The sequence below is a fragment of the Oryctolagus cuniculus genome, chromosome 12 (genome assembly GCF_964237555.1).
Source record: "Oryctolagus cuniculus chromosome 12, mOryCun1.1, whole genome shotgun sequence".
Lineage (NCBI taxonomy): Eukaryota > Metazoa > Chordata > Mammalia > Lagomorpha > Leporidae > Oryctolagus > Oryctolagus cuniculus.
Genome location: NC_091443.1, coordinates 53,432,131 through 53,454,179, shown reverse-complemented (window position 1 = coordinate 53,454,179; position 22,049 = coordinate 53,432,131). Strand labels below are relative to the sequence as shown.

Sequence of the window (22,049 nt, the reverse complement as noted above, 5' to 3'; positions counted from 1 at the left end):
CGAAGCCAGAAGCTTCCTCCGGGTCTCCCACGCGAATTCAGGGGCCCAAAGACTTGGGCCATCTTTTACTGCTTTCCCAGGCCATGGCAGAGACCTAGAGTTGAAGTGGAGCAGCCGAGTCTTGAACCAGCGCCCTTATGGGATGCTGGCACTCAGGCCATGGTGTTAACTCACTGCGCCACAGTGCCAGCCCCTATCATTTTTTTTTCTTGGCAGAGTTGCTGTTTTGGTGTGATAATCAGAAAAGGATAGACATCTTTTGCTTTGCCAAAAACAATCTGTACCTTAAAGTTTAAAACTATTAAATAATTGTTAATTTAGTACATTTAATGTTTTTCTTGATCCAGTTACCTTGTAACTTTTTTCCTTGTGAATTTGGTAAAAATCTTCATACCCTCTTTCTGAAAAATGCTCATGTAAACATTTCAGAAAGAATCATATGCTTCCATACAATAACAAAAATATGAGTTGTATACCAAGAAAAGCTCAGTTCTTGTTGAAATTTTTAGGTGTTTCTGTTAATAACTATGTTCTGTGTGCTACTCATATACCAAATGAAATTTTTAACATACTGTGCAAAAAGTTAGGAGAAAAGTGTAGAAGTGAACCCCATATACTTGCCTTTTTGTTTTCTAGGAAACTTTCTCTCTCTTCCAATGTAATTAAAAGATTGGGTATTTCAGAGGCATACTTTTTCTCATATAACACTAATTTTATCTCAGTTGGTATTTACTATTTTGTGTGTTGGGTTGATAGAATTGAAAGTTTCTAAAATTCCGGTTTCTGTGATGTTTGGTTGGGATGGCGACATATTAATAATAGTCAGGAAATTAATAGCATCTTTAAAAACAATGATCAGTAATTTTTAAAAAAGATTTTATTTATTTGAGAGGCAGTTACAGAAAGCGAGAGGGAGAACCGAGAGAAAGATATTCCATCACTGGTTCACTCTGCAAATGGCTGCAATGGCCGGAGCTGCACTGATCCAAAGCCAGGAGACAGGTGACTCTTCCGGGTCTCCCATGGCCCAAGCACTTGGGCCATCCTCCACTACTTTCCCAGGCCCTAGCAGAGAGCTGGATTGGAAGTGGAGCAGCCAGGATTAGAACTGGCATCCATATGGGGTGCTGGTGCCGCAAGCAGAGGATTAACCTACTGTGCCATGGTACTAGCACCATCAGTAATTATTTTTAAGTAGATGTATCAGGCAACTTAATAAGCTTTTGTGCACTAAATCTCATTATCATCTTGATAACCATATGAGCAGATTGACTATAATCCTCATTATATATACAAGAAAAACCTGTTAGGTCATATAGTTGGGGCAGGCATTGTTGTACGGTACATTAAGCCACTGCTCGCGATGCCTGCATTCCATATTGGAGTCCTAGCTACTCTACTTCCTGTTCATGTATCTGGGAGGCAGTAGGTATTGGCACAAGCGCTTGGGCCACTTGTGTGGGAGACTCAAATGAGGTCCTGGGCTCAGCCTTGCCCAGTCCTAGCTTTTGTGGGCATTTGGAGAGTGAACCAGTGGATGGACAATCAATCTCTCTCTCCCTCTCTCCCTCCTTCCTTCCCTCCCTTACTTTTAAGTAGTCATATTGTTAAGTGACAGAATTAGGACTTAAAACTAGATACCAAAGTCTCTTGGTGTTACAACGCTCTGTTGCTACAGATGCTTCCATTTTAGTTTTATCTTATTTGCATCAGACATCAGTCTGTTAGCTCTGTGGATGGTGTCCTCATTCAGAATAAAAAGAATGTATGATTGGTGTAATTGGACTCGGAGAAAAGGATTAGGCTTTAATCAGCTTTCTCTTCCTCTTTTACAGCAAGGCTTGGTCAGGGCAAGACTAGGAAGGAATATGTTTTGGAACTGTTAGAGAAGCTTTGCCTTCTGGGCATAGCAAGGTTTTTCTCCTATTAACTGTATCTTGGCATCCTTATCTTGGCTAAATAGGAATTTTACTTGTTAACATTGTAATTTCCAAAGTGAAGAGGTAAGAAAGTTGAAGTGTATGTATTTTAGAGGGAGATAAAGTTCCCATGACAGTACCTTTTGGGATCTGCTTAAGAGGAACCTAAAACTACAAAGTATTATTATTGGGTGGTTCGCAGTGAGTTTCTGTGATCTAATCGTGCAGGAGCAATAACTGTGAAGTAGCGCTGTTACTGAGTCTTTAGAGATATTTCAAGCATCATAGCTAAATAGGTTATAAAGCTGCGCCCTTACTAATGGTTTGAGGGAATTGCTCATTAGAACAACAGGCGTAAAATTAAGACAAGATGGTAAAAGTTGAAAGGAGATGAAAGAAATGAAACTTGTGGCTGATGTTAGTAGCCTTATATGTGACATATGACCAAGGCTATAAATAAGAGATTTATTTGTGAAATTAAGTAAGTTATAAGAAATCATTAACAAAAGATAGGATCTCAAGCTGAAAAGAGGTACACTGAGAATCTCCAGTCTTCTTCACTTAGGAATATGCATCTTTCTCTTCCCACTAATTCTTCCATTTCTTCCCCTACAGACATTCCATACACCAAGCTTGGGTGATGAGGAATTTGAAATCCCGCCTATCTCCTTGGATTCTGATCCTTCACTGGCTGTCTCTGATGTGGTTGGCCACTTTGATGACCTGGCAGACCCTTCCTCCTCACAGGATGGCAGTTTTTCGGCCCAATATGGGGTCCAGACATTGGATATGCCTGTGGGCATGACCCATGGCTTGATGGAGCAGGGCGGGGGGCTCCTGAGTGGGGGCTTGACCATGGTAAGGGGCAAGACATTATCAAGCTCACCCAAGTTCATGGGCATAGTGTTAGGGGAGAAAAAGTTATTCTATCCCTTGCTATACTTGGATATTACCTTGCTTTATTCTTGGAGCTATAGGCTTACCAGCAGATTTAATTTCACCTAAATAATATTTACCATCTGAGTCAATTTTACTTGAAAAAAAAAACTTTAAAGTTGTAAAATGTCCCATGTTAACCCTGAAATGAAAATGATTTGTTGTGATTTTTTTTTTATGGCCTTCACATCGTAGGATTCAAATGTGAGTGTAATAGCTGGCCCGCTGAGGGATTTATTCAAAAGCAATCTGAACCAAATGTAGTCTTGTGTGTTAGTATGCATTCTAATCCATTGTGCAGCTCTTCCAACACATATCATCAGTAGTTCATTTGTATATTTGATTCCGAACTACTAACATGGTGTAGAGGACTTCTCTAATTGCATTTGTACTGCAACTTAAAAAGCTTTTATTTTGGGAAGATATTTGAATGCTGATAGCAAGTTTTTCTTTATTCTGTGTGTTTACTACCTATAGGTTACTGAGTAAGTTATTTGCTAAGTTAATCTATCCAAAATTAAAACTTCTCTGATTATTTTTATTTATTTCAGAATAGGCCTTTGGGTGCAAAGAACTGAATTTATTACTTTCTGTAGTTTTAGAAATGCTTGCTTTCTATGTAGACAAATTATTTGATGTTTAGTAGAGTTTAAATGATGGCACAATCTGAGTATGAAGGGGATTTATAACATACGTTGTTGTCCTGGTTTTGGGGGTGGGGAGAGAGGTGCTTTTTTGTATTTGATGTTTTATTAGTCCTTCTGCTTCTCTCAGGACTTGGACCATTCTATAGGAACTCAGTATAGCGCCAATCCACCTGTTACAATTGATGTACCAATGACAGACATGACATCTGGCTTGATGGGGCATAGCCAGTTGACCACCATTGATCAGTCAGAACTGAGTTCTCAACTTGGTTTGAGCTTAGGGGGTGGCACCATCCTGCCCCCTGCCCAGTCACCTGAGGATCGTCTTTCAACCACCCCTTCACCTACTGGTTCACTTCATGAGGATGGTGTAGAGGACTTCCGGAGGGTGAGACATTTACCAAAATCAGTTGTGCTGTGATAGTCTAGGATAAAATCCTTGGCTTATGGAGCCTAATCAGTGTTCTTTACGCCTGTCCTTCCATCTTTCTGCTCTCTTCTGTGTATGGGATCCCATATTTCAATTTCCGGTTTATAATAATACTCTTCCCAAACCCCATTCTTACTGGTCATCACATGCTACTAATGTCTTTTAAACTATTGTCTCTATTTTTAGCATTTCTGAAAATTGTACACATGTAGTTCATTTCTTCCCCCATTTAAAAGATATTTTCTTCCTGTTCCCCAAATAAAATACTTCTCTATTCCAGCTTGTAACTCTCTCTTTTCTCCCCTACAGCAACTTCCCAGCCAGAAGACAGTGGTTGTAGAAGCAGGGAAGAAGCAGAAGGCTCCAAAGAAGAAGAAAAAGAAAGATCCTAATGAACCTCAGAAACCAGTTTCAGCGTATGCTTTATTTTTTCGTGATACACAGGCTGCCATCAAGGGACAGAATCCCAATGCTACCTTTGGAGAGGTTTCCAAAATTGTAGCATCCATGTGGGACAGTCTTGGAGAGGAGCAAAAACAGGTACACAGATAATGAGTAATCAGTGCACAACTAATGTCCCAGAAGTTAACTAAAATTGGGCTATTTCTTGATTAGGTTGCATGCTATGGCTAACTCTATAAGTTTCAAATTAGCACTTTTTATTGGCCTGTTGTAAGCTTGAAAATTAATCTACCTATATTTAACATGAATTTTAAAAGGTAAGTAAAAATTTTACTGTATAAATATGTAATTGTATTGAAGATGACTGTCATTACCCTAGACTGTCGTCTGTCAAGGTAAGTCCCCATTTCGATTTTTAATTGAAACAGCTATATTTATTATAGATGTATCAGTTATCTGTTATTCAACAAACCACCACAAATTTAGTGGCTTAACAGAACAGCAGTTTATTTTTACTTATTCTGAATTGATTAGGTTGATTTTTCTGCTGTTCTTGCTTGGGTTCATTTCTGTGGCTATAATCATCAATGATGACTGAACAGCATGGCTGCCTAAAGATTTATTTATTTGAAAGGCAGAGTGACACAGAGAGCTTTTCCACCCACTCCATCACTCCTCAAGTGCCTGCAAAACAGCCAGGGCTGGGCCAGACAAAAGCCAGGAGCCAAGAACTCCGTTTGGGTCTCCCACATGAGTGGTAGGGACTGAAGAACTTGGGCCATCATCTGCAGCCTTCCCAGGCACATTAGCTGAAAACTGGACAAGAAGCAAAGGAACCAGGTGCAAAACCAGCACTCTGACATGGGATTCAGGTATCCTGAGCAGCACATGAACCCCCGGTGCCACAATATTTGCCCCACTCTAATGATCAAAAACTCGCAGAATTAGCCCACTTTCAAGGAAGGGGAAGTAGGCTTCAGCTCTTGATGGAAAAGCGATTATGCAGGATGGGAGAAATTCTTGTGGCCACCTTTGCAGTTTGCCACATTCCTAAAGGAGTATGCTAGATAGGCACAGTCCCAGGCTAAGCAGATGATAGATCTTACAGTTTTGGTGTCAGGGTTTTTCTTATTTTCACTCTGTTTTTAAGATTTTTTTATTTGAAAGGCAGAGTTACAGAACAGAGAGGCATAGACGGATCCAGGATGTGAACATTGCCAAGTAGCTGCATAACCTGCTGCACCATGACTGGCTTGCTTTTTAGAGACATGCTTTGTAGACTGAGTTGGCTGTGAAGCCTGTCTTGAAAGCTTTCAGAAGTATATTTTCCAAAGGAGTTGTCAGTGTCTAATTAGATGGAGAAGAATGTCATTCATTGATGAGTAATATAGAATTGCCAGTTGTTTATAGGCATATGGAGTCTTTTTAATCAGAATGTCTTTCTTGTAGGTGTATAAGAGGAAAACTGAAGCTGCCAAGAAAGAGTATCTGAAGGCTCTAGCTGCTTATAAAGACAACCAAGAATGTCAGGTAAGATGGTTAGGATAGAAAGATATTTAAAGCAGTAAGTTTTTCTTAATGATTTTTTAGCTGTTGTAGGAACAAAATATCGTCAAATACCTGTGGAGCCTATTAATATTATTAAAAGCTTTAAAAAATACCTAACAACTTACCTGTTACTTTTCTTACCTAGCCCTTGATTAAAATAGTTTTACTTTCTGAGCTTATTTATTATTTCTAGTGTTTACCTGCACCAAGCTAGTACCTACACAGCTACTCCTTTTTAAAAAATCTATATATATATAGTTTTTAAGATTTATTTTATTTATTTGAAAGACAAAGTTAGAGAGAGAGCTAGAGAAAGAGAGAGGTTTTCCATCCACCGGTTCAGTCCCCAAATGGCTGCAACGGCCGGAGCTGAGCTGATCTGAAGTCAGAAGCCAGGAGCTTCTTCTGGGTCTCCCATGTAGGTGTGGGAGCCCAGGTACTTGAGCCTTCTTCTGCTGCCTTCCCACACATTAGCAGGGAGCTGGATTGGAAGTGGAGCAGCCTGGACTTGAACCAGTGCCCATATGGGATGCTGGCACTACAGGCTGGGACTTTAACCTGCTGTGCCACAGCACCAGCCCCTATATTTTTTTTTTTAAGATTTATTTATCTGAAAGGCAAAGAGAGAGAGGTGTTTTCCATCTGCTGGTTCATTCCCTAAATGGCCTCAATGGTCGGGGCTGGGCTACGCCAAAGCCAGGAGCCTGGAGTTTCTTCCGGGCCTCCTATGTGGGTGCAGGGGCCCAAGGACTTGGGCCATATTCTGCTGCTTTTCCCAGGCCATTAGCAGAGAGCTGGATTGGAAATGGAGCAGCCTAGACACAAACTGGGGCTCATATGGGATGTGATTGTCACAGGCAGCAGCTTTATCCACTATGCCACAATACCAGCCCCAAAGATCTGTATCTTTTCTTGGGAGGTAATATTATTGATATATCCTGTGATAGAGAATAATTTCCCAGTGACATTTTTTCTGCTCTTTTAGGCCACTGTGGAAACAGTGGAATTGGATCCAGCACCACCATCACAGACTCCTTCTCCACCTCCTATGGCTACTATTGACCCAGCATCTCCAGCACCAGCTCCAACAGAGCCCCCTGCCCTGTCCCCTTCCATTGTTGTTAACTCCACTCTCTCATCCTATGTGGCAAACCAGGCATCTTCTGGGGCTGGGGGCCAGCCCAATATCACCAAATTGATTATTACTAAACAGATGTTGCCCTCTTCTATTACAATGTCTCAAGGAGGGATGGTTACAGTTATCCCAGCCACAGTGGTGACCTCCCGGGGGCTCCAACTAGGCCAAACCAGCACAGCTACTATCCAGCCCAGTCAACAAGCCCAGATTGTCACTCGGTCAGTATTACAGGCAGCAGCAGCGGCTGCTGCTTCAATGCAGCTGCCTCCACCTCGACTACAGCCGCCTCCATTACAACAGATGCCTCAGCCCCCAACTCAGCAGCAAGTTACCATACTTCAGCAGCCGCCTCCACTTCAGGCCATGCAACAGCCACCACCTCAGAAAGTTCGAATCAATTTACAGCAACAGCCACCTCCTCTGCAGATCAAGAATGTGCCTCCACCCACTCTGAAAATGCAGACTACCTTAGTCCCAGTAGCTGTGGAAACTAGCCCCGAGCGGCCTATGAACAGCAGCCCTGAGGCCCACACGGTGGAGGCAACCTCGCCGGAGACAATATGTGAAATGATCACAGATGTTGTTCCTGAGGTGAGCCTCTGTTTTTAAGTCTTTCCTGCAGGCTAGTGGAAATGTATACATCTTTGGTCAACCCCAGTAAAAGAAGGGATTGTCAGCAGCATTTAATGCCTGATAACCAACAGTACATATCATCCTGTAGATGGCCGTTCGCTGCAAGATGTCAGTGGTGTTTTGGTAAAATAACATTTAAGAATACCTCTTTTCCCAGACCACTGGGTTTTTGAAAGCCGGAGTGGCAGACCTTCCATCTACTGTTTCACTCCCCAAATGCCTGCAACAGCCAGACCTGGGCCAGGCCAAGGCCAGGAGCCCAGAGCTCAATCTGGGTTTTCCACATGTGTAGCAGAGACCCAAACACTTGGGACATCATCTGCTACCTTCCCAGGCACATTAGCAGGAAGCTGGATCAGAAGCAGAATAGTCAGGACACAAACCAGCACTCTGATAGGGGACACAGGCTTCCCAAGCAGTAGCTTAACCACTGTATGAGGCCTGCCCACCTACAAGAATGTAGTTGAGTTAGAAGGAATAGAGCCTGAGCTAGTGTTATTTGTACCTCCCAGGATTAAGACTTTAAACTTCAGAAATACAAATCCTTTCCTCCTAAGTCTCCACTGCTTCACTGAATGTTTTAAATGTGGAAATTCCATCAGTTTCTAGCATTGTCTTTTTTTTTTTTCTTTTTTTCTTTTTTTTTTTTTTTTTTAGATTTTATTCATTTATTTGAAAGTCAGAGTTACACAGAGAGAGGAGAGGCAGAGAGAGAGAGAGGTCTTCCTTGTGCTGAGTCACTCCCTAAATGACCACAACGGCTGGAGCTGTGCTGATCAGAAGCCAGGAGCCAGGTGCTTCTTCTGGGTCTCCCACGTGGCACTTGGGCCACCACCTACTGCCTTCCCAGGCCATAGCTGAGAGCTGGACTGGGAGAGGAGCAACTGGGTGCCCATAGGGGATTCCGGCGCCCCAGGTGGAGGATTAACCTAGTGTGCCACTGCGCCGTCTCTATCATTGTCTTTTTAAGAGACATTAGAGAGATGCCAATTACCCTGGTTTTCTTTAATTTGTACATGACAAGTTATCATGAAAATATGAGTCTGGTTTGAGACCCTAGTTCTACAATTTTTTAAATTTTTAAAAATTTACTTTGTTTTTATTTTCAAAGGCATAGAGAGATTTTCCATCTGCCAGTTCCATCCCCAAATGCCCACAACAGCCAGAACTGGGGCAGGCAAAGCCAGGAACCCAGAACTCAATCCAGATTGCCCATGTAGGTGGCAGAGACTTAAGCACTTGAGCCACCACCTGCTGCCTCCAGTGTGCATGTTAGTAGGAAACTGGACTGGAAACAGGAGCCACGACTTGAATCAGGCACTCTTTTTGGGAATGTAGACATAAGTGGCTTTCTTAACTGCTGAACCAAAAGCTCAACCTGATGCAATCATTTAAAAGAAAATAACATCCTACCATCAGCGAACTTTATGAACTCCAAATTCTTTCACTTTTCCTAACGTATTGCATTTTGTCTTTTGACCCTCCCCATTGAGCTTTGTTGAAGTAACTCAGCCTCTTCACATGAACCTTTGATACTATTAAGAGGAATATAATTCAAGTGTGAAATAGTTAATGATGGGTTAGGTTAAAATGTAAGAGTCCTGGTTAGTCTTCCAGATAGGAAGACTCTTGTCAATCTGCTTGGTAAAGCTCTAAACTAGGACTGTAGAGGGGGAGACCAAAAACTCACCTAGCCCTTCACTGGTTCCTGGGGATGACTGGATTAGCTTGCTGGTAGGTGGCAGTCTGATCTATCCCAGGTGCTCTCTTCCTTTCATAGGTGGAGTCTCCTACTCAGATGGATGTTGAATTGGTGAGTGGGTCTCCAGTGACACTCTCACCCCAGCCTCGATGTGTGAGGTCTGGTTGTGAGAATCCTCCCGTTGTGAGTAAGGACTGGGATAACGAATACTGCAGCAATGAGTGTGTGGTGAAGCATTGCAGGTAAGCCTACAGTTCCCCTTCTTGTAATTCTGGTTGTGCTAAGTTGTGTTGGAAAACATGTAACCAGTGTTACTGCATGTTAGCTAGAGTATGTTGTACATGTATATGCAGGGTCTTCAGAAACTTCATGGGTAATATATATATAACTACATGGATTTCAATTTTTTTGCATCAAAATAAACTGCTAATTCCTTTCTCCATGTAGTTTCTGAAATACTCTCATATTAGAAAGGCTACTAGAAAAGCTGCTGTCTTTGAAACAAGCTTACATTTGCCACACAGCTAAAAAGGACCTATTTAGAAGCTCATCCTTTTCAATTACCACATACCTTTATGTATGCTGTTTATATTAGCTTTTCAATCTGTGGTACAATCAGACTACTTAAGGGATCAGAATGTGAGGAGGAATGGGTTAAGTGGAAAGTAGCACAATAAGATGTTCGGGGGGGGGGGGGAGAAGTTGTAAAGATTTTGCACTACTTCCCAAATTTTCCTGAGAATTACTTACATCCATTAAGTAAGGCATTTGCATTTCCTATCTCAAATGCTTCACAGATGAGCAATGCCTTGACTTTTTAAAAATTAATTTATTAATTATTTGAGAGGTAGAGTTAGACGGTGAGACGGGGAGAGGGAGAGAAAATTCCATCCTCTAGTTAACTCCCCAAGTGGCTGCAATGGCCGGAGCTGGGCCAGTCCAAAGCCAGGAGCCTGGAGCCTCCTCCAGGTCTCCCACGTGGGTGCAGGGACCCAAGCACTTGGACCATCCTCCACTGCTTTCCCAGGCCATAGCAGAGAGCTGGCTTGGAAGAGGAACACAGGGACTAGAACCAGCACCCATATGGGATGCCGGCACTACAGGCAGAAGATGTACCTATGCCACAGTGCCAGCCCTGTGCCTTGACTTCTGATTTTTAGGTCCATTGTTCTTACAGTCCTATCTTCCCTTGAGTTGCAAGAAGTTATTTGGGAATCTATTTGAGTTTAAAAGAATATATTAAGAATGTAATTCTAAGTTTGTGTCTTTTTTTCTCTCTTAGGGATGTATTCTTGGCCTGGGTAGCCTCTAGAAATGCAAATACAGTTGTGTTTGTGAAATAGTCCTTCCTGTTCTCGAAGCCAGTGAAGATTTACCTGCTGGGAACTGTGTTTGAAACACAAGCTGAGCTTCTGTTAGTGCCTGATCTCAACTCATGATGGCTCTTCATGCTTTCCCCCTCTTTTTTTCCCTTCAGCAGAGGCCAAACTGTGGAGCAGGGTCGTTGAGTTTACTGTACTCTGGAATTGCTTTTTACTTTGAACTACAAGCAGAAAAACCAGTGATGTTAATAGCAGAGCAAAGGGTGAAGGAGTATAGACAAGCAAATCAAGGGGTATGGGTGGTAGTGGGGTTGTTTGAGGAAATTTTGTCGAATTGTCATAGCACTTGCCTAAGATATATTATTAAAATGAGAGTACTCAGCTAGGAGAAATACCACCATGTGTACATATTTTTTAAAGATATGTGTACATATCTTTAAAAGGATGAGATTGCATTAAACATTTAAAGATTCCCTTTAAAACAGGGAACAACTGCTACCATCACCTCAATACATGCCTTGAGAACCAAGGTTTTCCACAAGTAGGCACACTGGATTGTAGGGATAATGACATCATCCAGGAGTCTTTTATGTATTTCTCATTAAAATACTATTTCTGTAGTCAGTATCCTTCCCTACGTGAGTTGTTATTACAGTTTGAGTGTCAGAGGCAGAACTCTATTCTAAAATTAATACACGGTTCACCAAAGTATAAATAAATTGTATTCACTTGTGTTGATGAAATATATTTTAAGAGGCCAGAGGTGTTGTATACGCCAACTGCATACCTAGCCACTTCCTTAACCCAAGACGTGCTTATTTGACTTTTCTTGGAAATGAGCTAAAGCATAATTTACTAGCAGAAACATAACAGAATAGGCAAATTGTGATTATAATCTTGAGTGAAACTCAAATTCTTGAGAAATGCTATCCTAGAAAACCCCTTTCTTAATCATGTTCACATAGTACTGATTGCTAACCACTTTGATCCTATATGGTTCTCTTTATAATGATTGACATTTTAATGCCTTCCATGGGTTTACTTAGTTTCGACCCTCACAACAGTTCAATGAGGTAGTTAATAGTCCCATTTCACATACAAGGAATCATACGTAGATGAACTGCACAACATCACACACTGTTAAGTGGCAGAACCAAAATTTGATCTCAAAATCTCAAAATACAAACTTTTATTTAAATAAGAAAAAAAGCTACTGTACAAATGCTGTTCTGAAAAGCTTGCAGAGCCATGGCTATGGACGATAAGCTCTGTAATGAAGTGCTTCTATAAATTCTTAGGTTTAGAGATGATACCATCTGGATACCTTTGTTTGAACCGTGCAACCACATCTGGGTCTAGCAGGTGGATACCATCCAATTGGTTTCCAAGGGTGATCCTAAAACAAGGGAAAAGGGAGCAAATCAGAAATCCTGGAATAAAGGGCTTAATACTGTTAAGACTGACTGCCTGTTATCTCAAATATTCATGCCTATTCTCATTAAAAAGCCTCAACGTTAGAATAGTATATTGTAGCATGACTGGTTAAGAACTGGCACAGGTTTCGGTATTAAAAACAGGCTGGGTATTACCTAAGGGTTAATACCTGATGCCTTGCCATGCTTATTTCAGTAAGTTGCTGCTGTCAGCAAGTATTCTTAGGTAAGTGAAATGCTACTTGCAGGTGTTTTAAAGGGATAAAAGTTACTAATATTTTTGACAAAGTAAATGGATACTTAGTGACCACCAGGGGGCACATTCAGTACATCTCATAGAATGAGGGAAGATCTTCAGATTTTAAGAAGCAGAGACCTTACAAAGCTATGGACCTAGAACCTACTGGGTTTCCATTGAATGTTGCAGAACTCCACAAAACAGTTGAAATACAAGCTTAACTGGCTTATGATTACTTTGAAGCCACTAATGGGATATGAGATAAAGCTCTACAGAATTCATCCCTTGACTATAAACAGTTTTATCTTTGGGGCTAGCCTATTCTCCAGTCATGTTACCAGTTGGGTTGCACATTATGTGGTCGTCCAAATAACTCAATCTTGCGAGTGCCAGGGGACAGTCTCTCAATCATGCCATAGATTTCATCTGGTTTGTGACTAGTGGAACGAACCTGGGAAGAAATAAAGATTCTAACTACTTTTTATGCAAGATTGCACATCTAGCCTTTCCTATATCTTTATGATCCAAACAAGAACAGATGAGATTATATCTAACACACAATGAAATGTGGAAGTTTTGGATACCTGAAGAAGCACATACCTCAGCTACGATCACATCACAGTCTAGACCCTGGTTGAAGCCTTGGGGATTTCCTTTAACACCAACCTGCTCACCACAGAGAACAGATTAACTTATGAAACCACAGTCTAATCAAACAATTCGATTTTGTGCTCCACCCACTGACTCGGGCCCCACTGCTGCTCACCAAGCAGTGTTCTTTTCCATGGTTCAACCAGTGACCTGTCCGGCCTGTCCGAATGATGCGCTGCAGTTGATTTGTCTTCACCCAGATAATTTCATCTACCCGTTCATAACTGTGAAGCATGAAAAAGAGAACTAGAGCTTTACCCAGGTCTTCAGTTTTGGGGCAATACCACTGAAGCATCCTGGTATAAGATTAGGTATATAAACATGAAGCATTTCACTCAAATCAACACCAACTGCTACTCACCCCCAGAGATTCAAACATTCTCTGCCCAATTCCATGGCCCTAGAAAGAAGTAAAGGGTGAACAATTACCTGTATGCTAATTTTTTCTCCCTTCAAGAGATCTGTTGTGTTAGAAACATCTTTTCAGTGAACACTGACATGCAAAACACTATCAGGGCAACAGAGTATATCTAAGAATAAAAAGATAAACATAGTATCTTCAATGACCTTACTGTTTCATAATGAGCAAATGAAGAGTTAGATATAATTCAAAGTATCGTTCATGCTATAAACAAGTATCTGGGCTCAGTAGGGGAGGAAAAAGGCTGAGCTGTCATACTTTAATAGGAGCTAGGAAAACCCAGGCTTTTATCTCCCACCCAGTGCTTACTTTATTACAAAGGGTCTTCAGAGAGTTCATGGAAATGTATACTATGAAAGAACCATGCATGCATGGCCTTCACATTTTTTCTGCACCAAAGTAAGCATCTTTTAATTCCATTTTTCCATGAACTTTTGGAAGGCTCTTGCATATCTGCCCATACCTATGTATCTTTGAACCGCATTACCTGCCTGTGACCCAGAGGAAGAGAAAGCCATCATCCTGCAGTACTGGTATGTTGAGCCTGCGCATCTCATCATCTGTCAGGGTCCCATAGGGCAGCTCCATGTGAATATCCCAGGGTGGGTCAGCCATCACAACTGCAAACTTGCCCAAGATACTGACGTCCAGGTAGCGGATATCACAACAGATCCACTGCATGAGGTGGTATTTGGTCATCTTCCCTTGCTTCACTCTCAGATTCATGGCCCCAGTCCCTCTTTTCCATTTCATTTTCCTATTCCCTTATTAAGCCTATCCCACTCCATTCCCAATCAGCAAGAAAGAATGCTGAATTATGCCTGTTTTCCTACATGCACGGCTGCCTTACTCAGACTTATATAAGTCTGTAAGAAGAGTTTTCTGAACAGTCAGGTACCTGAGGTGGGAAGAGTCGATCTGCACTAGAGTCACCTCCAACACTCTGTGTAAGAGCAAGTTCCTGGCTTGGTGTATGGTCTTTGCTGCCAGGAGCCTCAGAATCCATGCAAGCATCAATTTCATAGTGAACATATTTGCAGGTATCCATGTGGAAACACGTGTTCAGGAAAGAACAGTCACCTAAAGACTCATCAGTGTGTTTATTGATAATTCGTCTGGGGAAATAAAAAAGGAGAATCAGAATCAAGATGGTGCCATGGAGGAAAGTCCCACAGTTCAAGTTCCAAATGGTTTCAAAAAGCCCTTTTGTTACCCTTCCTTAATTTTTTCTCTCATTAGAACTTCCTCCAGCAGTTTTATGAGACAGGAAGCATGGTGTCCATAATTAACACTAAATTATCCTAATTCCTCCCTAAGCAAAGACTTGGCTATCTTTTCTCACCACAGAAAGGAATTCTGGGCAGGAAGGACTTGATTGGTTAGAGTAGAATAAAACACTGACCTAATCAGCCTCTGTGTCCTAAGATCCTCCTCCTTCCAGGGAACCTTAAACTTTCATTGTGGTTCAAAGACACATGCCTTGTTGCTACAAAGGGGCACTTGGAAAAATCTCACACCTGTTTGGGAGTACAGCCTGTATGCCTTCACACACAAAGCCACCTCTAAAAGTACACATTCAAAGTCTGGAGGACTTGGATAAAGCATGAGTTGAATGATGGGGTTAAAGACAAGAGCCCCACTGACAAAGGAACGACTGCTTCTTGAAAACCCATCCCACTTCATTCCTTCCCAAGAGACCTGAAGTGCAGCTTGCGACAGGGTCGATCGGCATCACTGGCTTTCATGCACTCTTCCTTGGTTCCATAGTCACAGAATTCTTGCACTTGGGCCCGACCTCGTGAGCGAAACTTTTCAACAATGGACTGTTCCTTGGCTGTTGTAGTATTTAACAGCTCTAGGATCTCCTGACTGACCTGTGACAGAAGCAGCCTTGGGCTTAAAAGGGTTTGTAGATCAAGTTATCTCTTAATCCACCTCTATAAATTCTGTTTGACATATGAACTAACAATATGGGAAAACTGCAGCCCTAAGATAAAAGATTTCTCTATTTCCAGATCAAAATCTCCTTTCGGGATGGAATTAAAATACTAAATGATTTAACTTACTGTTAAGCAGTAAGTTAATCTTCCCTCCCCAGGAAAGCATTCCTTCCCACAAAAACCACTTATGCTTACTGTGTAATGAACAAAGGCACACTACTAACACTACTATTCAGCTTAATTCTGTAAGGAGGGCACTCTGGTTATCCTCCCATTATTAACCTGTTTGAACTCAGAATTAAAAGTGGCAAAAGGCTGAGAATTCATGTGGTCCAACAGTTACACTCAGAACCATTACAAGGCTAATTCACATTGTTCAGTCATCAACTTCCAGGACTACCAATCCATATGACTTGTCTTCAGTATTCCTCTCAATTGATCTTTCTGTATTTCTGCATTTGTATCCTCTTGATCTGAGGATTATTCCAAACAAATTCAAGGAAAGATTCTCTTAAGTTTTGGGCCAGACAGCTCAAGGACAGGGAGCGTTGCTGTATTATACAATATACTAGGACATCAACAGCATCCCTGTATTCTAACCACTAAATACAAGTAGCACTCCCTCATGTTCGGACAAAAAAAGTCTTGAGAGATGGCATTGTGGTGTAGCGGGTTAAGCTACCACCTAAGATACCAGCATCCCATATGGGAACCGGGAGGTTCAAATCTCAGCTGCTCCACTTCCAATCCAGTTCTCTGCTACTGTGCCTGGGAAGGCAGTGAAGGATGGCCCAAGTGTTTGGGCCCCTGTACCTGTGTGGGAGACCTGGAGGAAGCTCCAGGCTCCTAGCATCAGACCACTCCTGCTCCAGCTGTTGCAGCCATTTGGGGAGTGAGCCAGCAGATGGAAGATCTGTGACTCTGCCTTTCACATAAATAAATCAATCTTAACAACAAAACAAACAAACAAAAAAAGCCGCTAAACATTGCCAGAGTCCTTGGTGGGGTACAGTAGTAGTGCAAAAATATTTCCACTTAGGAACTCCTGCTCTAAACCCTGAATTTTAAAAATCTTGCATTAACAGTAAATCCTTCTCAATCACAGGTATAATTCAAAGCATACTGTGAGGGTATTTCCATGTGAGCCCTACCTTCTTGCTCTGTTGTTCCTTAGTGGACTGCTGGTTCAGAAGGCTCTCTATCTCCAGATCAACATCTGAGGCAGCATGTTTCCTTGATTTCTTGGCTGGCTCCTTGGCTGCTTCCGATGCCGAAGAGGCCAGTCCAGAGGCTAAAGAGCTAGCAAAGGCAGCTGCTGTTGTTGAGTCCTGTTCTGCACGCCGCTTCTGCCCTGCAATAGTCCCTGCTCCCTCCCCAGGGCCTTTCTTTTCTGCCACGGCTCCCATCATGGCAGACAGCTTGGAATGGTCAGCATAGGTCACAAGAGTGGGATGTGCATCATCTTGTAGGAGACCTCGCTTTACCTCAATCAACTCCTGGGCTGCAAACTTCTGCAGGAGGCTTTCCACTCCATCTTGAGTGGCAGGGGCATCTGGCTAGAGATAAGAGGGGAGGGTAACTCAGTAAGAAACTGACCATGAACTGAAAATTAGTGGTAGACCCCTAGTCTACCCAGTCATTACCGTGGAGATGGCAAGACGGATGGATACAGCATCAGTGGGCAGTGTTAAGGTCAGATCAGAGAGATGATGCAGCAGCTTCTTCTCTAATTCAGGATCTGTAGCTAATTCAGGAATTGCTGAAGTTGTGCTAGACTTGGAGCCACCAGAGGTGGGTGCAGCAGGCACAGGGCTGTCACTACGGAAGGTTGGGGACAGTGCTGCCTCTGGATTCCTTAGATCTAAGAGTAAAGAGAAACGAAAGTGAAAAAGAGCAATCACTGTTGGTCTACATATTCCTCAGAAGCCAAATTCTCTGGCGTTCCCAGCACACACCCCTTTCTTGTCATGAAGGAAAGTCCATGACCAACTTGAACACTGGACTGTCTTTCTTTAGTTGTACTCAGTGTTCACTGCTTTACCAGGAGGGAACATGGTTTTCTGGGAACAACATACCCTCTCTGCTGTTTCCCAATTCCTAGTCTTTGCTGTGTTTCAGAGGAAATAAATCCACATAGCAGATGTCAATGTCCCTACCACCTCCTTTCACTCACTCTTAGAAGTGACATTACCAACCTACATTTTAATAAAAGCCAGAAGTATTTTTCAACAACCTAAGCTGTAATAAGTATCTTTTTCAGGCATGGAGTTTGAATTATCAAGGCCACAAGGCCACTGGCCAACAGACAGCACACAAAATGACAGTGTCAGGGGTAGAAATACGTGCCCTTTGATACTCCTAAGCACAAAACATCTTGTAACAGCTTGTTGAAGCTTTGGTCACCAGAGGATGTTTCCTTCTACAGGTCTCTCATCTATTCTATCACTTTACAAGCTGGGAGCCTTCACAACTTTAATAAGATTTAAGAAACTCAGAATAAAAGGTTACCTTTGAGCAAGCCTAGTATCTGTGTTTATTTAGCTATTATACAGATAATAAATTAAACTCCTAGTACCTGGCCAGGAATTGTTAAATAAAAATATAACATACAAGTTGGCCATTTGTTTTACATTTACAAATATTGTGGTTCCTTAGTAATTTCCAGTTTACTGGCTGAATTTGTAAAATCTGACTCAGTTTTCCAAGAAAATGGAGCTGAACTACACCAAACATTTTACTATAAAATTTTAATACTTATACAAAAAATACTCACTGTACCCTATTGAGAAAACAAACTCCACAATTCCAGACTAGCTGGAAATGTTAAGTAATTGACAAAGCTTTCTTTACTTCATTTACTTATGATTCCTTTATGATCTGCTAAATCTTTCTTCTTTAAACTAATTTTTAATTTGAAAGGTAGAGTTACAGAGAGAGAGAGATAGAGAGAGAGAGAAAGAGAGAGAGAGGTTGACTCCCTAAATGGCCACAACAGCCGGAGCTGCGCCGAGCCAAAGTCAGGAGCCAGGAGCTGCTTCAGAATCTCCCATGCGGGTGCCATCTTCTACTGCTTTCCCAGGCCATAGCAGAGAGCTGGATCAGAAGTGGAGCAGCTGGGACTCCCAGTGCCCATACAGGATGTCGGCACTGCAGGTGGCGGCTTTACCCACTCCACCACAGTGCCAGCCCCGATCTGCTAAATCTTAAGGAGATACTCTTTCACCAGCTCAACTGATAACAGTCGTGTGTTTCGCTTAGTCAAAGAGGTGTGGTAGGGCAAGCATTTGGAGAAGTAAGACACTAGTTGGCACATCCACAACCCATGTCCGAGTGCCTGAGTTCAAGTCCTGGCTCTGCTCCCAATTCAAGCTACCTGCTAATCTGTGCCCGGGGAGGCAGCAGATGATGGCTCAGATACTACTCCCTACTACAAATATGGGAGACTTAGACTGGGCTCCTGTCTTAGGCCTGGCCTGCACTAGCCATTACCCCAGCAGGTGGCTGTTTGCTGTCTGTCTCTACTTCTCAAAAAATTTTTTTATTTAAAAAAATAAAAGATGATGTATGCACAGGTCATGGAATCACTAAGGGGGTCTGGATGAGGAGTTTTAGAGTAACTCCCTCAGCTAAAAATATGTAAGAAATATAAGGGACAATTACTATTTATCGTACTTGGAAGACCATAAACAAAATTCCCACATCAAGCTAGACTGTGACTATTACAATCTCTTACGATTCAGAAATCCCACAAGTGTAATAAATTTGAACCAGAATACTCCTGTGGTATAACTAGAGTAAAATATTTACAGCAGCCCAGGCTGGACCAGGCAGAAGCCAGGAGCCAGAAACTCAATCTGGGTCTCCCACATGGATGACAGGGACACATCCACCTGAGCTAGCACCTGCTGCTTCCCAAGGTGTATATAAGTAGGAAGCTGGAATGGGAGTGAAGCTGGGACTCCAGCCAGGATTCCGAATCAGGCACTCCGGTAAGGGGCACAGGCAGCCCAAGCAGTGTCTTAACCACTGAGCCAAAGGCCTGCCCCGCTGCTATTTTTAACGCATGCTTTTTCAGAAAACAAGGTTTTTCAAAAACATACATATAAATGATATGCCTGTAATCAGACTTCCAATCCTGTTTTTGAAATAACTGACAAGATACTTCCAGTAACTGAAGTCTATGGTAAACTAGGAGTCACTTGTTTATGATGAAGGTGGAATGATTATGTTTTCTATATAAAATTGAGATGCATAAAAGAAACAGGGGAAACCAACAGATAGGAAGCAAGACAAAGCCAAAGAAAATTGTATCTACAAAAAGCCAGATTTGAATTTTATAAAAAAAGAAAATTCTCCTTCTTGGGTAATTCAAACTGTGCAATGCTTGACCATCACTTATTCCCTGATCATATAACTTAGATTTTTTCCTCCACTATCCTGCCTTCTTAACTCCAAAATTACTTAAGTTCTATATAGTAATCAAGGCCGAATTTAACTGCCAACTCCCCCATGATAACTTCACTGACTACACCAGCTTTTATTATTAATCTCCATTGTATTAATCACGGACTCAATCACTTGCTATCCTACATATACCCTATTTCTGACTTTAAGCATCTATCCTTGATTCCCAGCTAAACCCTACAGTCCTTGAGGGGCAGGGACAATGTCTCCCTTATTTGTGTCTAACTAGACTCCCGAACACTGCAGATACTCAGTAAGTTATTAACTATGGTGTGAGAATCCTGCCAGTGTATCTTCTAGTTCCAGGCACCAGAATATGCGCACAGGAACCGAATTAGATCAAGACAAGATTGACAATGGAAGCCGATGACTCTGATAAACACTGGCACAAGTTAGTACAAGAGTGATATTCACTATCCTTGCAGAGTTCTGTAATTGATTTGCCTTACATAATTGGCAAATCAATAATTGGTTTGTGCAGACGGATAGGGTAGGACTTGTCAATCTTAAAAAAAAAAAAGTTCCTTCAGGTTTTTGTTTTTTTTTTTACTTTTTTTTTTTCCTTCAGGTTTTATAGCTGTAACTGGGGTGGTGGTGGAGAAAGAAGGGACAGTTTAAAAACTAAGCAAGTGTTTTCAAAGTCTTGCTAAGTATGTGTGAGTGGCTACGTCCACGCGTTTCCCCATTCATTGAGCGACACGAGCGGGCCACTAAAATCATCTCTGTGGGCAATCGCAATCGCAAAGACAGGACCACTAGAAAGCAGCCGCTGGAACTACGTATAAAAACGCGTCAAGGCAGCAAGGGAGCAGGAGGATCGCGGGCCCGGGGCTCAGAGGCCGCACAAAGGCGACGTTCTCGCCGGCTGAGGGCAGGGCCTGGGGTCGCGGATGCGGCTCCGGTGTAACGCCGTGTGAGGCAGCTGCAATGGGGCAGCTGCAAGGGCCGCGAGCTAACCCACAGGAGGGCGAAGGTCTCTGCTACTGAGGAGCGGACGCCTTCGCGAGATGGAAACGCCCACGACTCGGGAGTGTCGGTTTCTCCAAGGACCCCGCCCGCCCTCCCAGGCTGAGCCTCGGCCCCTACAGACCCCCGCCTCACCCAAATGCCCCGAGTCCTGCTTTCGCCTCCGCTGCAGCCTCTCCCGCAGCGAGTCCAGCTGCTTCTTGTGGGCTTGGATAGAGCTCCACGTGTCCGACATCCTACTCTCCCCGCGCGGGCGCGTCTCGAATCAGGCGCGGCGGACTAGCACCTCCCAGGCCTAGCTCCAGGTGTCCAGTTCTCTCGGGGCCACCGGAAGGCTACCCGGAAAGGATCCCGGGAGAGGCGCGAGAATGAAAAGTCACTTCCGGTCTCGCGCGCTAGCTCGGAAGCGAAAACGAGAGCCACCGTAGGGGTTGCTAGAATGACGGATTCGTTCCGGGCCTGATGAGGTTGCGGCGGCCATGTTGGTGCCTGGCAGAGCGGCCATGTTGCTTACAGACGCGCATGCGGCCATGTTGAATATTTAAGAGGAGTCCTGAACCCGGTGTAAGAGAGCGCTCCTTGACCGAAGTTTTAAAACGAAAGGTCACTAGCTCATTTTGACAGTTTGGTACTGACGGGCGTTTTCCACTAAAGGTGCTGTAGATTTTTGTTTCCCTGCGTTCAATTGAAAAATAAAATTGCGGGCTCAGGATGCATGCAAGCTCCCTTAGGGAGGAAGGCTAGTAGAAAAGCAGTATAATAAGGGGTCTTCCAATACGTAGTCTCACTTTTATTAACCAAATGTACAGGTATCACGTATAATTGATTAAAATGGGGTCCGCACAATGGGTCACTCCAGATAATTTTTGAGATTCTGGTTGCACTGTTTCTTAGTGGAACTGGTTGGATGAGTGTATCAGCTTGTGAAAATTAGGGGGGCCGACGCTGCGGCTTAGCGGATAAAGCCGCCGCCTGCAGTGCCAGCATCCCATCTGGGCGCTGGTTCAAGTTCTGGATGCTCCACTTCCAATCCAGAGCCCTGCTATGGCCTGGGAAAGCAGAAGATGGCCCAAGTCCTTGGGCCCCTGCAGCCACGTGGGAGACCCAGAGGAAGCTCCTGGCTCCTGGCTTCGGATCGGTGCAGCTCTGGTGTTGCAGCCAATTGGAGAGTGAACCAGCGGATGGAAGACCTCTACCTCTCCTCTCTCTGTATAACTCTTTCAAATAAATAAATAAATCTTTAAAAAAAAAAAAAAAAA

General features: G+C 42.9%; 2 protein-coding genes and 1 long non-coding RNA gene across 4 annotated transcripts in view; 2 read left to right on the top strand and 1 right to left on the bottom strand.

Annotated features, from left to right (window-relative positions):
• The window catches only part of TOX4 (TOX high mobility group box family member 4), a 21,059-nt gene extending 8,925 nt beyond the window's left edge, over positions 1-12,134 (top strand). For both annotated transcript variants that reach the window (XM_070053928.1, XM_002717890.5), the window contains exons 3-9: positions 2,535-2,777; positions 3,630-3,890; positions 4,242-4,472; positions 5,784-5,864; positions 6,868-7,611; positions 9,434-9,597; positions 10,638-12,134. In XM_070053928.1, coding sequence (XP_069910029.1) covers positions 2,709-2,777; positions 3,630-3,890; positions 4,242-4,472; positions 5,784-5,864; positions 6,868-7,611; positions 9,434-9,597; positions 10,638-10,698 — 1,611 coding nt within the window. In that variant the 5' untranslated portion in view covers positions 2,535-2,708 and the 3' untranslated portion in view covers positions 10,699-12,134. The remainder of the gene's footprint in view (positions 1-2,534; positions 2,778-3,629; positions 3,891-4,241; positions 4,473-5,783; positions 5,865-6,867; positions 7,612-9,433; positions 9,598-10,637) is intronic.
• On the bottom strand, positions 11,837-21,199 carry METTL3 (methyltransferase 3, N6-adenosine-methyltransferase complex catalytic subunit). The gene is made up of 11 exons (XM_002718051.5): positions 20,926-21,199; positions 17,004-17,221; positions 16,512-16,916; positions 15,119-15,294; positions 14,319-14,535; positions 13,908-14,095; positions 13,361-13,399; positions 13,115-13,223; positions 12,949-13,014; positions 12,687-12,799; positions 11,837-12,073 (listed from the first exon to the last, which is right to left on the bottom strand). The coding sequence occupies exons 1-11, from the start codon at positions 21,023-21,025 to the stop codon at positions 11,962-11,964; spliced, it is 1,743 nt and encodes a 580-aa protein (XP_002718097.1). The 5' UTR covers positions 21,026-21,199; the 3' UTR covers positions 11,837-11,961.
• On the top strand, positions 21,185-22,049 carry LOC138844656 (uncharacterized). Its single transcript, XR_011380822.1, has 2 exons — positions 21,185-21,444; positions 21,826-22,049. It is a non-coding gene; the product is annotated as an uncharacterized lncRNA (long non-coding RNA).